Source organism: Thermobia domestica, chromosome 13 (assembly GCF_964235325.1).
Source record: "Thermobia domestica chromosome 13, izTheDome1.hap1.1, whole genome shotgun sequence".
NCBI lineage: Eukaryota > Metazoa > Arthropoda > Insecta > Zygentoma > Lepismatidae > Thermobia > Thermobia domestica.
In genome coordinates this window covers 44,274,816-44,287,150 of record NC_137466.1, presented here as the reverse complement: position 1 = coordinate 44,287,150, position 12,335 = coordinate 44,274,816, and the positions used below count along the sequence as shown (strand labels likewise).

At 36.3% G+C, this 12,335-nt stretch overlaps 1 protein-coding gene across 1 annotated transcript; it reads right to left on the bottom strand.

Annotated features, from left to right (window-relative positions):
* Nucleotides 1-10,800: 10,800 nt before the first annotated feature.
* Nucleotides 10,801-11,199, bottom strand: LOC145667585 (uncharacterized). The gene has a single exon (XM_081735052.1). It carries the CDS (start codon nt 11,197-11,199, stop codon nt 10,801-10,803), a length of 399 nt encoding a protein of 132 aa, XP_081591178.1.
* Nucleotides 11,200-12,335: the final 1,136 nt, after the last annotated feature.

The window sequence follows — 12,335 nt, the reverse complement described above, 5'->3', positions numbered from 1 at the left end:
AATATTCTATAAATATTAATACATTTGTATATATACAGCTACTGTTGTACAAGGGCGTTTTTGTTCACAACCTGAGCTAAGAAAATTGTTCTATTATCATTTTCTTTCATATTATGCTTAAATGAATGTAAAAATAGCAATTTCAAAGAATTTACATACTTTCGATCAAAATTTGTTGAACAGTGATAATCAGATTTTACATACCAATGCCGAAAGACAAGATATCCAATCCCATAGCCCTTTAAAAAATGAAGGAAAAATTTCTTCTTCACCTTTTCTCCCAAACGGTTCACATTCATCGAAAAAATGAAATGAAATTTCTTTAGTTTAACGTCCCATTATTATACTCTTTATGCTAGAGAAGACAGATGATTAATGAAAGTGAAAGATTGTAAAATTAATTTTTGAGCTCACTCGGATTTCAACCTAGAACCACGTACAACAAAGGCACATGCGCTAGCCAATAGACCAACGGAGAGGACTTCCACAGTTCTCGAGTGGAAAGGTAACCGGAATTCTTCCTTGGCTAAAACTCGAGAAAATAATTTACCAACCGATAAACATACATTTAAAACAAATACAAGCATCGCGAGCAGAAGCGTCATTTCAGAGTTTGCTTGGGGGGGCAAGACCCCTTGATTTAAGTAAAATTTCTCCTTTTTCACTGATTTACTATTATTCTTTTGATAAAGTCTATATAAATCTCAAACTCAGGGGGGGCAATTGCCCCTCCCTGCCCCTCTAAATGACGCCCCTGATCGCGAGCCTTATCTTTATTTAAACTTACAGTTACAAGGCATCGCGCAAGTCTCTAAGCTATCAACCCTAATTAATCTTTTAGTCTTTGGCATTGTTATTCCTGTGTTTTACAGGTTGCTCCTGTCTTATAATGAAATCAAATAAAACGCAATTTTATACAATCTGCCTAATACATGGTAGAAACTCAATTGCGTGCTATGTTATTCTTGAATTGTTAATTTCCATGCATATGTCATTATCCACAATACATCTGCATTACTGCAGGAATAACCATTCCTGCATTCAATAACAACTATATAATTTATAGCGTTCTTATTAAGCGAAACAGATTAGGCTACTTATAACATGTAAACTGCAACTTTTAGAAATCTTTGGATACACTGCAGAGTGACACTCTCCTCTCCCCTGTCCCACCGCGCTTATCTAGAAACTGATGTAAACACAACAGCAGCAACCTCCTTGAAAAACCGCACTAATATCCTGGTCAGGTTATACCAAAAGGTTATTGTCGATAAACAGTGACAGTTAACAGATCGTAAATATGCATGATATTAATATAATTTCGCGAAAGAATTAGTAGAAGGTTTATTTACCGTTGTGCGTATATATTGATTTACGTTATGAAGTTGTCAGTAATGATTGGTTTACTGAAAGGTAAGCCTGATATTTAAGTAAATAATTCAGTGATCGTATTGCACGAGATGTAAACAGCTGATAGAAAGAAAAAGGTTATGGAGCTTCGTAAGCCCTGATAGACCTATTGTTTACATGTGTTGTGTGACGGTGAGGATATTACTGAAGCAAATAAGTTGGAAATGGTATATTTAATGAAGGTAGTAGGAATGATAACTTAAATAAGATTATTTGAGATTAGTCAATATAGAGAAGGACTAGTTTAGATGGATGTACTGGGAGTTTTCGTGAAGTATTTTCTTTCATATACATACAGAGTGGTAGATAACTCCACCTACAAACTTTGGGAGGTGATCCCTTATATGAAATGAAAGAAAAAAGTTCTAATAAACATGGGACGAAAAACGTCTCCTTTCAGAGTTATGAACCGCCGAAATTCACGTTTCGAAACGCTCTGGCTTAGAAACTACAGGACCGATCCCAAGCGTTTAAAGGAATTACAAAGGAACTAGTATGCGAACTATCTAAATATCCATGTTTTGCCACTCTCCGTTATCGGCGAAACGAACTATAAAAATGAAATTGAGGTATAAGGATACTCCTTTAAGTACTAATAACGCGTTCGTTTCGCCGATAACGGAGGATGGTAAAACACGGATATTTAGATAGTTCACACACTAGTTCCTGTGTAATTCCTTAAACCGCTTGTTATAGGTCCTATAGTTTCTAATGCAGGGCGTTTCGAAACATGATTTTTCGAATTTTCGGCGGTTCATAACTCTGAAATGAGACGTTTCTCGACCTATGTTTATAAGATCTCTTTTTCTTTCATTTCATATAAGGAATCACCTCCCAAAGTTTGTCAGTGGAGTTACCTACCACCCTGTATATATATATAGTCCACCTTTTGATTATAGTATTTTTAACCAGTTTTTCTTGAACTGGAGTTTTTGAATTTTTTCTTTCTTTCTATTGTCTTCTTTTCTTTTCAACCGACTTTTGGTGGTAGCGGAGTTTGTTTGTTATATAGAAATTTCTAAAATTCAGAGGTACACCAGCCTTGGGATATTTATTCTAGTTCTGAAGGTCGTCTGGCGGATACGGAATGGTGTCTTCCTGCTCTGCGTAATTCCTGTTGTGTCTAATGACCCTCCAGCACTTTGTAACGCATTTTTGATCTAATCTTATCTTTAGGCAGAATAGGAATTCCTGTTCTGCCTAATTCACGCAAAAAGGGATATTTAGATTTAAGGGAATTTAATACTAACTATTTCCCCGACAATTCCAGTTGCTTTCAGGACCTCTTGATTTTCTTATAGCGTTTCAACTTTTCTGAAATTAAATCAGCAATCATGGACCACCATTATTTTACTACGAGTATATCTACGCGATATCTGTTGGCCGTCTACAACTTTATTTTTATTTTTTTTTAAAAAAGTCACTTTTGATAAGATAATTCAGTCAATATTTCCTCGTACAGAAGCTGAAATATTAAGAATAATAACATAAACATGCAAATTGAACAATAAGACCTAACAGATTAGGTTGCATATTATATAAGCAATTATAGACAACCATTCTTTTACTGTATGGTTAAATTACCGATCTCTTTCGGTAGCCTAAATAACAATTATTACTATAGGTACAGTAAGGTGCTGTATATAAAAACTCTTCAATTGTGTGGAATTTAAGTGTTTTAATATGCTGAAAAATGTAAAAAAAAAAAAAAAAAAATGCTTGTTTGTGATTGGTCAAAATTAGAAAACGTAAACTAATGTTTATCCCTGATTGGTGGAACGCCTGTTCACGATATTTAAGTTTTTATCCTTAAACATTTACCGGACAGTGTGTATTAGAGAAGGAAAGAAGAGTAAGAAAGAAGATAGGAAAGCGCGCGAAGAATTTTTCACTTCACCATTGGCTTGGGTAGTAGTAGGAAAACCCCGGAAACACATGGAGTCCAGGGAAACCCCCTTATTGGTCATGCACATGCTCAAGTTATTTACATGATAAACAACACAAAGAAGGGGTGAAAAAAACATGTAAAAAGCATACTTCACTGTCTGTAATTTTTCTAACTTAAAAAGCTGGGTGTGAGTTTAATTTGTTATATGTTCGTAGTTTGTTGGGAAAGTTTGGTTAGTGGGATATTGTATGATGATCTCGGTCAATTTCTTCTTCTGCTAGTCGTTGTCTTTTTCGGGGTTTTGGTTTTTCACCTGTGCTTGGTTTCTCTCTGTGTGTGCCTTGTGGTTTCTCACGTGTGAGGTTTCTTCCTGTGTGAGTCTACCTAGCTGTCTCTGAACAGAACCAGTTTCTTCTTCTCCTTCGGAGTTTTCGACGTCTTCTTGGTTGCCGAACTTCGGTCATAGACCAAACTCTTCCTCCTCGAAGATATGTAGAAATATTTCTTGAGCTCGTTGAGTCGGGAAAGCTATCATGTATATTCGTTTTCTGAAATGTATAACTTCCATCTCCTTACCAGTTCTAAATCTAGAGCCGACATGATGCATCACTACAGATAGCGGTTACAGTTCACTCTGTTCGGTTTCTGGATCAGTTGTGAGGCATTTCTCGACTTCTGGATTCTGCTGATCTTGGCTTGTCAGTTTCTTCTTCATGATAGGGGTTTTCTTCTCCTCCTTCTTCTAGGCTGGTTTCTTCTGTTTCGACATCTTGAACGGATTTGTGTTTTCTTGAGTGTTTTGCTCTAAAAAGGGCCGCTAATTTTCTGTGTTTTTGCCTCTACAGCACTCCAAGAGAAATGTATTGCACCCACGTCAGTCGACTGTCGTTAAAACCGGTACATCCTATATCACCAGTGCGATTCTTAGTCCACAATAGGGGGACAGACCCAAGAGCGCCGATCCTGGGGGGCTCGGACCCCCCAAAGCTCATGTGGGCCCCCTATTGTATTTATGAATATACAATAGTTGGCATACTTTGAGTGCAATTTGTCTTAAAATCTTCATATATATACCTTCTGCATCTGAATGCCCCCCCAAATTTACAGAGAAATCGGCGCCCTTGGACAGGCCGACGCAATGTAATAGGCTACTATTTTTCCCGGTTATTCTTGTGTGTGTAAGATAGTTCTCGTTTTTGAAGTTCTCTTTATTATTGAGGAAACCTATCTCAAAAGACTGATTTGTTTGTTTGTGTATGCTTTTGACAGCACCTCATTTAACACCGTAAGGCTTACTAAACGGCGTGACAAACATCTTGGCATTTGAAGGCGCTCCAAGTTCCCTTTAAATGTTGCTAGCAAATGAGAGGACTGCGATATTGCCACTTTATTTTGTATAAACTCACCCCTTGTTACCTGATCGCGCTGTAGTTCTTCTGCTTAGCCAAGCCATAGCCACACCCCTTTCTCACTCGGCAACGTCGCTTCAGGAGCTTGCGTTTTATTCGTTTGGCTGAAATGCCAAGATGTTTGTCACAGGCTTTAGTGTGACACATTCTCTTCATTCTGCCACTGCTGCTGCTGAAACTTCATTCGGCCATTGATAACTTCTCTGCCACTGAATTCTTCTATGTGCCGCAGGTAACACGAATTTTTTAGTTCTCGTCTGAACGTCTTGTTTATATGAAGTTTCTTTCCTCAATCATGAACTCGCGGTTCAATAATGACATATCCATCTATTTGTATTTCTGTCTAATGACAAAAAAAAAAAAAAACTCTGATTGGAGAAGAAGCAGCGCTTCCAGCCAATCACAGACCACCATTTGTTTACTTGTTTGGAAAGTACCAATGGCAAAAGTGGAATTTCTATGACTCACAGTTTAAAATGAAATTATGTTTTAAGTGTGAAGTCAGGGTGAAAGTTTAAAATGCAATCAAAGTTCTGAGGGTATACTATTTGAATATAAGTGTCGACAGTGTAAAATCGGGATGGGCACGAGTCGAGATAATACTCGACTCGACTCGAAACTCGAAGCGAATTCGAGTCGAGTCGTAATTTTGTCGAGTCGAGTTCCGAGCCGAGTCACTGTTTTGAGGTCGAGTTTCGAGTCGAGTCGAGTTTGGTAACTGGCTCGCTCGTTTAGCTCGTTTTAACTCGTTTTGAAATCATGACCTGATTAGACTGGAAAGCGAAAGCTATGAGAAATGTATGCAGTAATGTGCAATATTTTTAGTGTTGCTCACGGGATGGGACAATGCTTGCATCTCGTCTCGTCTCGATTAACAAGACGACAATTGATTTTTATAACGGGACAGTCTCAAATGTCGTGAGCACCGACATAAGTATATACAGTAGTTCTTACCACCAAGACTGAGACCTGCACGGTCGAAGTTTTGAGCCGAAGCAGAAGCCCAACCCGGGTAGTGATGTTAAGTGTCTCAGCTCAGTTCAATTGAGCGAACAGCTAGATTGAGATGAGGCACCGACTAAGCTCAGGTGAGCAATCGGCTCGAGCCAGATCGGTTGGGGTGAGCCATCATCTCGGTTTACTTCGGATCTGTTGGCTCGATAGTATATGAGCCGTGAGCCGAGCCGCTCAAGCCTTTGAGAACCCTAAACCCGGGCCGAGCAGTTTCGAACATGTTTGACCGGCGCCCTCTAACTTTTAACTATTTTTGGTTCGAGCCCGGATACTTGCTCCTCCGAATCTCAAACCCAGAACCTTGTGAACAATGTCCTTGCCTCCTAAACTTCACGATTACCGAGGTCAGCAGTCAACTAGTTTTTAGTATTCAGATACAAATCGCCTATCTTTCATCGTTTATAGAGGTCTGCACGGGGCCGGAATTTTTAGCCCGGGCCCAGCCCGTGAATATATAATGTTAGTTCGAAATATGTTTTAGCATTTAGGCCAAAGCTCGTGTGATAATCAAATAACCGAAATAAGCCTCAATTACAGAAACTTAATAATGAACGCAAAATTACATTTCTATTTACAGCAATTAGAAGTTTGATTTTGAAGTTGTGCTTTAAATTTTCTCCAGAAAGAACGATCCAATAAATAGCCTTGTACAATATATTTACAAAGTTAGGCCCGAGAAATATGGTTTGTATTTTAAAATTTACTGCCCAAGCCCGGCCCGGGCCCGAAGTGACATATCCTTAGTAGGCTCGAGTCCAGTCCGCGGTCAGGGCCGCGGTGGCTCAGTGGTAGAGCGTTCACCTCTGGTGCTTTGGGGTCCTTGGTTAGATCCTAGTTCTCGCCAAGTCAACTTTGTGGTGGACAAATACCGTGTGCGTGGGTTTCCTTGGGGTTCTCCCGTTTCCTCCTACTTTCTTCATTCCACCATTTCATTCATTTCTCATCATCACCGTCTCCTTTAGCCTAATCGGCATAACCGTGGGACGTAAAACTCAAAATTTCATTTCATTTCTTCTTCTTCGTATTATTATTATTATTATTATTATTATTATTATTATTATCATTATTATTATTATTATTTATTATTATATTATTATTTATTATTATTTATTATTTATTATTATTTATTATTTATTATTATTTATTATTTATTATTATTATTTATTTATTATTATTATTATACCGTATGTAGACGCTTTAGCTTACTGTTTAGATTTATAATAATGAAGATTGTGTGTGGGTTTAGTAGGTGCTTATAATAAGTATGATTTTTAAAGTTTCGAAGTTTTGTTCTTTCGAAATGACAAGATATATATGTTACTTTAAGAAGTTAAAACTGTATTTCCTTTCCGATCTTTTAATTTGTTATTGTAGAGCAAACTTTGCTCTTCTAAAGTTTCCTTTGTAGATATTTGGAAGTATGTATCTCTAATAAATTGTATAATCATTTTACTGAATGTAACTGTTATGTTTTGCTTTTTACATTATACTGGACACTTTCATTACATTTGTTGTACTAAAAATGATTTTTAGGGGTATTTGGTCACATGAAACAATTCTTTCCACTCGCGTGTTCAATCTAACTAAGCAACCCTCACTCGTACATTGAAATTTTATTTAAAGAATTCTGGAATGATATTTGAAAATCAAGGGGAAATAGGTACTAATAAATCTCCCTGAAATTTAAATATTCCTTTTGCGTGAATTAGGCACAACAGGAATTCCTGTTTTGCCTAAAGATAAGATTAGATAAAAAAAATGCGTTACAAAGTGCTGGAGGGTTATTAGGCACAACAGGAAAGAAACTACGGAATAACTATGGCGCAGGTAGGAAGGGGGAATTCGAGCAGTGGTCCTCCTTCGTATCTCTGCTTGGTCATAGACTTCTAGCGGGTTTCAGGATAATATAATCGGTCTGCATTGTGAGGACCGTACGTTTTTGGTCTATGTATAATCGTTTCGGCTGAAGTCAACAAATGGTTGCACGCTTTTTGTTATCTTACACGACCCTAATTTGTTCGGTCCCTTTCTTTACCTCTGTTGTTTTCCTTATATCTCTGATCAACGATGACTCCAAGATATCGATTATTCAAATTTAATAAGCTAGCGCCATTGGAAGTAGGGAAAAATTAACTCCCTGATATAGATAAATTGTGTGTTTATGATAGAGGCATCTTTAACAGATGACATTTCGAATATATATATCTTATTCATTGACATGCAACAATTTGCATTTTATTTTGTTTTTTTATATATAAATATTTTCATTTAAAGAGCTTATAACTGATGTTCTGGGAATTTTAGTACCGAAATATGTTCGTGATTTTAGAGTCGTTCTCCATTTTGCTGGGAAATTATTGTCCAGTAGATATACCTGTAATCCGATATCCACAATGGTTCGATAGACTATATTTCTGCCAGTCATTGCAGAATAGTATCATTAACATTAGCCATGCCTAGCTATTCACAAATAAACGAATATTAAGCACATGCGTGCGCAATTAACAGTATATTTTATTTTGTAAAATATCTCGATGGATTAAAAAGGAACTTGTTTATTGATTAAAATTTTGATTGGATATTTCCTGAAGTTATATTTTTTTAAAAAATGTATTATTTTGATTTTAATGATTGATGTTTTCACGAAACTTTCGTTAATACGAATTTAAATATTTATTATAATATCTTTGTAACTAATTTGGTATAGTATTCTCTTGCTAGACTGGGACTGTACGGCAATATCTGTAAGTGAATATAGTTATCTGAAATTCTGTTTCATACCGTAATACTGCTGTTTAAGACTCCTGTTTATTGAATAAGAAAATCTTTGGTAAATTACTTGTTTTTGCACATCAATTTCAATTTTCTGCGCCGTCTTCCTTAATCTGCGATGAGTATATTGACGACATTTTTTGGAACTGCTGCAGCTGTGTTCCAAATTTTTAAACATTATTCGAAATAAATTGATGGAAAAGATAAAAATATTGTTTATATTCAATGTTGCCATGTAAATTCAATATTTCTGTATATGATTTCTCTGTACGGGCGAGAGTACCTTTGTGAACTATACAAATTTTTCGTAAACAGTGAAGAATCCGTAGCAATCATAATACCCCAAAATACTTCAGACAACCAAAGCCAAAGTTTAACTGGTATTAATTTAGTGCGTTCACCCTTATAAAACAGTGTTTCCATAATCACTTATTTGGAGCTGCCATACTGCGAAATCACATCTTTGTAGAAGTGCAAATAGTGACAACGCAGATATTCAAATATGTCTGAATCAAAATAAAATTTTAGAAATCAATTACCACATAATTTGGATAAACAGGAATAATGTACCGAGAAGATACCTAGGTTATGAATCACCATGATTTAGAATATGTCCAAATTACAGTGAAACAGTTAACTGTAAGGAATTATTAACTTACCAGAACTTTGATTTATTCCTATATACGCCGTCTTCTTCACAAGCAGATAATTTGCTTAATGACATATATTGACAACATAGTGGAACAATTTATATATACATATATTGTTCTGAAATAATTCTGGAAGAATCTGGAAAAATCACAATATATTTAATGCTATGGAACATTTCCCTGAGAACTAAAATTCAAAATATTTGTTTTTCTACTTTTTTTCTTTAACGGTGCAAGTTTGCGCAATGTTATAAAAATTTCATGACACTTTCTGTGACAAGTAAAGCCATAAGAAGAATTTTTTTTGACCATTGACTATTTTGAAAATTACCTGAGATTACGAATCTTATGTAAAATATTGCTGAAACAATATTACTGTTTATTTCCATAGTGGATGGAGGTATTTTGATTTTGAAAAATGTTAATGTGTTTATTTCGCTAAGTTTATTATATTTTTTTAAAAAATTTGAATATGTCGAATTATTAAGTGTAAATAAAATTCCAGCTGGAAAAATGTTTCTTCATTTCCTATAAACTGTAGAGGAATGCATCCCAGCAGATGATGGTAGTTTAGTAAGATTTTAATTTTATTTCTGTGTAAAATTTTAGGTTGATATAGTGGTGTGGATTTACTATGTTTTGTTCATACAGAGTATTTCGATAGTGAATGATTTAAACTAACATCTTAGCAACCCTCCCTTTTATATATGAAAGTAGAATCAATACTCAGCTTAGGCATACACTAAAAACAATGTCAATCGAACTTATGAAGTAATATCTGATTATTATTACTATTTCATTTAAATATGATCGAGATACATTCAGTACTGCAGAGCACAGAAGAAGATAGAATTATCATTGAAACAGCGTCTAATCAAAAATAATGAAATAATTTCATTACAGAATTGAATTGTGAATGTTTTCTTTCTAGGTTATTTTTTTAATGGGGATAAGTTTGATATATTCTCTTCTTTCTCTTTCTATTTACTTCTCTTCTTCTTTCTTTCTTTTCCTTCTTCTTCCTTTCGTAGTCTAACTGCCATACTCATGTCATCTTATTCTAAAGACATTTCCTCTGAAATGTTCTTTTTTTCTTCGGTGAAGTGGCCGCCTTATCTAACACACAGTTAAAATATTTACTATGGTTTCTACGGAAACCGTTGCTATAGAGATGACATGAGGGAAAGGGTTAGAACAGTCGTAGTCCAAAGTATTTAGGTCTAGACTGCATTCAGGCAAAATGAAGTCAGGAACATGACGCTGAAGCCACCCTTGAGTTGATCTGGCCTTGTAGGCGGTAGCAGAATCCTGCTGGAAGGTCCACGATTGGTTGCGAAACAGGTGCTACTTAACTTCTTCACAATATGCTCCTAAACGGCCCGCTTTCGTACACTCGGGCACTGTTTGTAACTTCATTTTCGCAAAAATGCAGCTGGGTGGAAACGGAATAACTCACTTCCCGCCACATTATCACTGAGGAGGGATGCTGGAAACTGAACTTTTTTAACCTTTTTAAGGGTTTACTGAGAGGTTGATGCATACACTCGATCGTTTTACCGATTGAACGACTGTTCAACAGTAAATATTTTCTTATCGGTGAAAAGGATTTTGCGATTACCATTATGAGCATATCGCTGCAGGAGACGTCTACATTTTATCATTCTTTTATCATTCTCAGCTTCTTTAGGAGTGCGTCAAGGTAATGTTCTGGATCTCGGCGATAAGCCCGTAGTCGAAGGTCCTCAGATAGAAGCCTGAACATTGACCGTTTCGAAATGTTCACTTCACTGGCCATGATAACCTGCTTTCTTTCCGCATTTCTCAGCACACGAACTGCCACTGCTCTTGTGGCTGCTTGAGTCCTGACACTGCGTGAACGACCCGTTCTCGGATGATCCTTCACAGTCCCGGTTTCAGTGAAGCACTCAGTTTCACGATACACGAACATACGACTGATTTGGAGCTTTCGTAGCGTCTTGAAAATGTCACTTGCAGATTGTCCAACTTTATGTAACGGTATCATAGCAACACGGTTTTTATAGTCGCCGTATCCCATGGTTCCACCTGCGACCCAATGCTTCCTCTTGCACAAACAAGCATACAATGGTTCAACATTCCCATGAGCACACTTGCGGTTCTTTCCTTCTCCTCCCAGATGTAGAGTGTGCGTCAAAATTTTGTAACAGTATTTATGGCTAGACTAGGTATACAAAGTAATACTACATTTTAATAACAAATAAAACATTCATTATTTCCTACTATTTCTTCACTTTTTCCATGTAAGTACTTTCAACCTTTATCTATTTCCTCTTGTATGCAAAATTTTTTGGGAGGTGTCTCTCTATCCCGCCAGAGACGCTCATGTTTTTCAGTGGAATTCCACTTCAGTCAAGATAGTGTTCTGACAACATCTATGTTTCTTTCTTGCCTTAATAATAGGTCACTTGGTACAAATTTAGATGCTTAGATACAGAAATGACATTAGGAACCTCTATCTTGACATAACAATTATCTGTTTTAATACTATCCATTAGCTGAATATTTCTCTACCTCCTTGTGTTATTTTCATCACACCACGTGTTCAGAAAACATTTTTTTCTCAGAAGATAGGTTTCTTATAAGTTGATAACCATGTAATAAACATATGTCATTCATAAAATTTCATTTCCTATACATTTTTTTTTAAAAGAGGACATATCCCCTGTCCTCCCACCGAGACACCCGTGTCTCCTCCAATTCGCTTCATCTCTGTGTAGGGAAACAAAGTACTAAACTTTACATTGCAAGAGCCTATGAAGTTCTCTGGCCGGACACATGCCTCACCGTCTCGCCGATGACACGTGATCATTACATTTGCTTTGAATGTCATATTTCTAACATTGTCAGGCCAGGGAAGCTTCTAAATTAATACGGATTAAATGTAAAATCAAATATTTATGCTTCACAACATTCATGCATTCTGAATTAATACAATAAATTATATTTCAATAATATCTTACTCGAGGAGATTTAAATCCCCCTGGAGAAAGATGTTATCGGAAATTAAAAATTTACTGTATTAAGTACAAAAATCACACTTGTTCTGAAAAGATATGAGACTGAGTTCGTGATACCCTGTGATAAAATTCTGCGTGCGCCACTGTCCCCCTACGTTTGCCATTGTTAATTTTAATGTTGCAGATAGGCCCATGC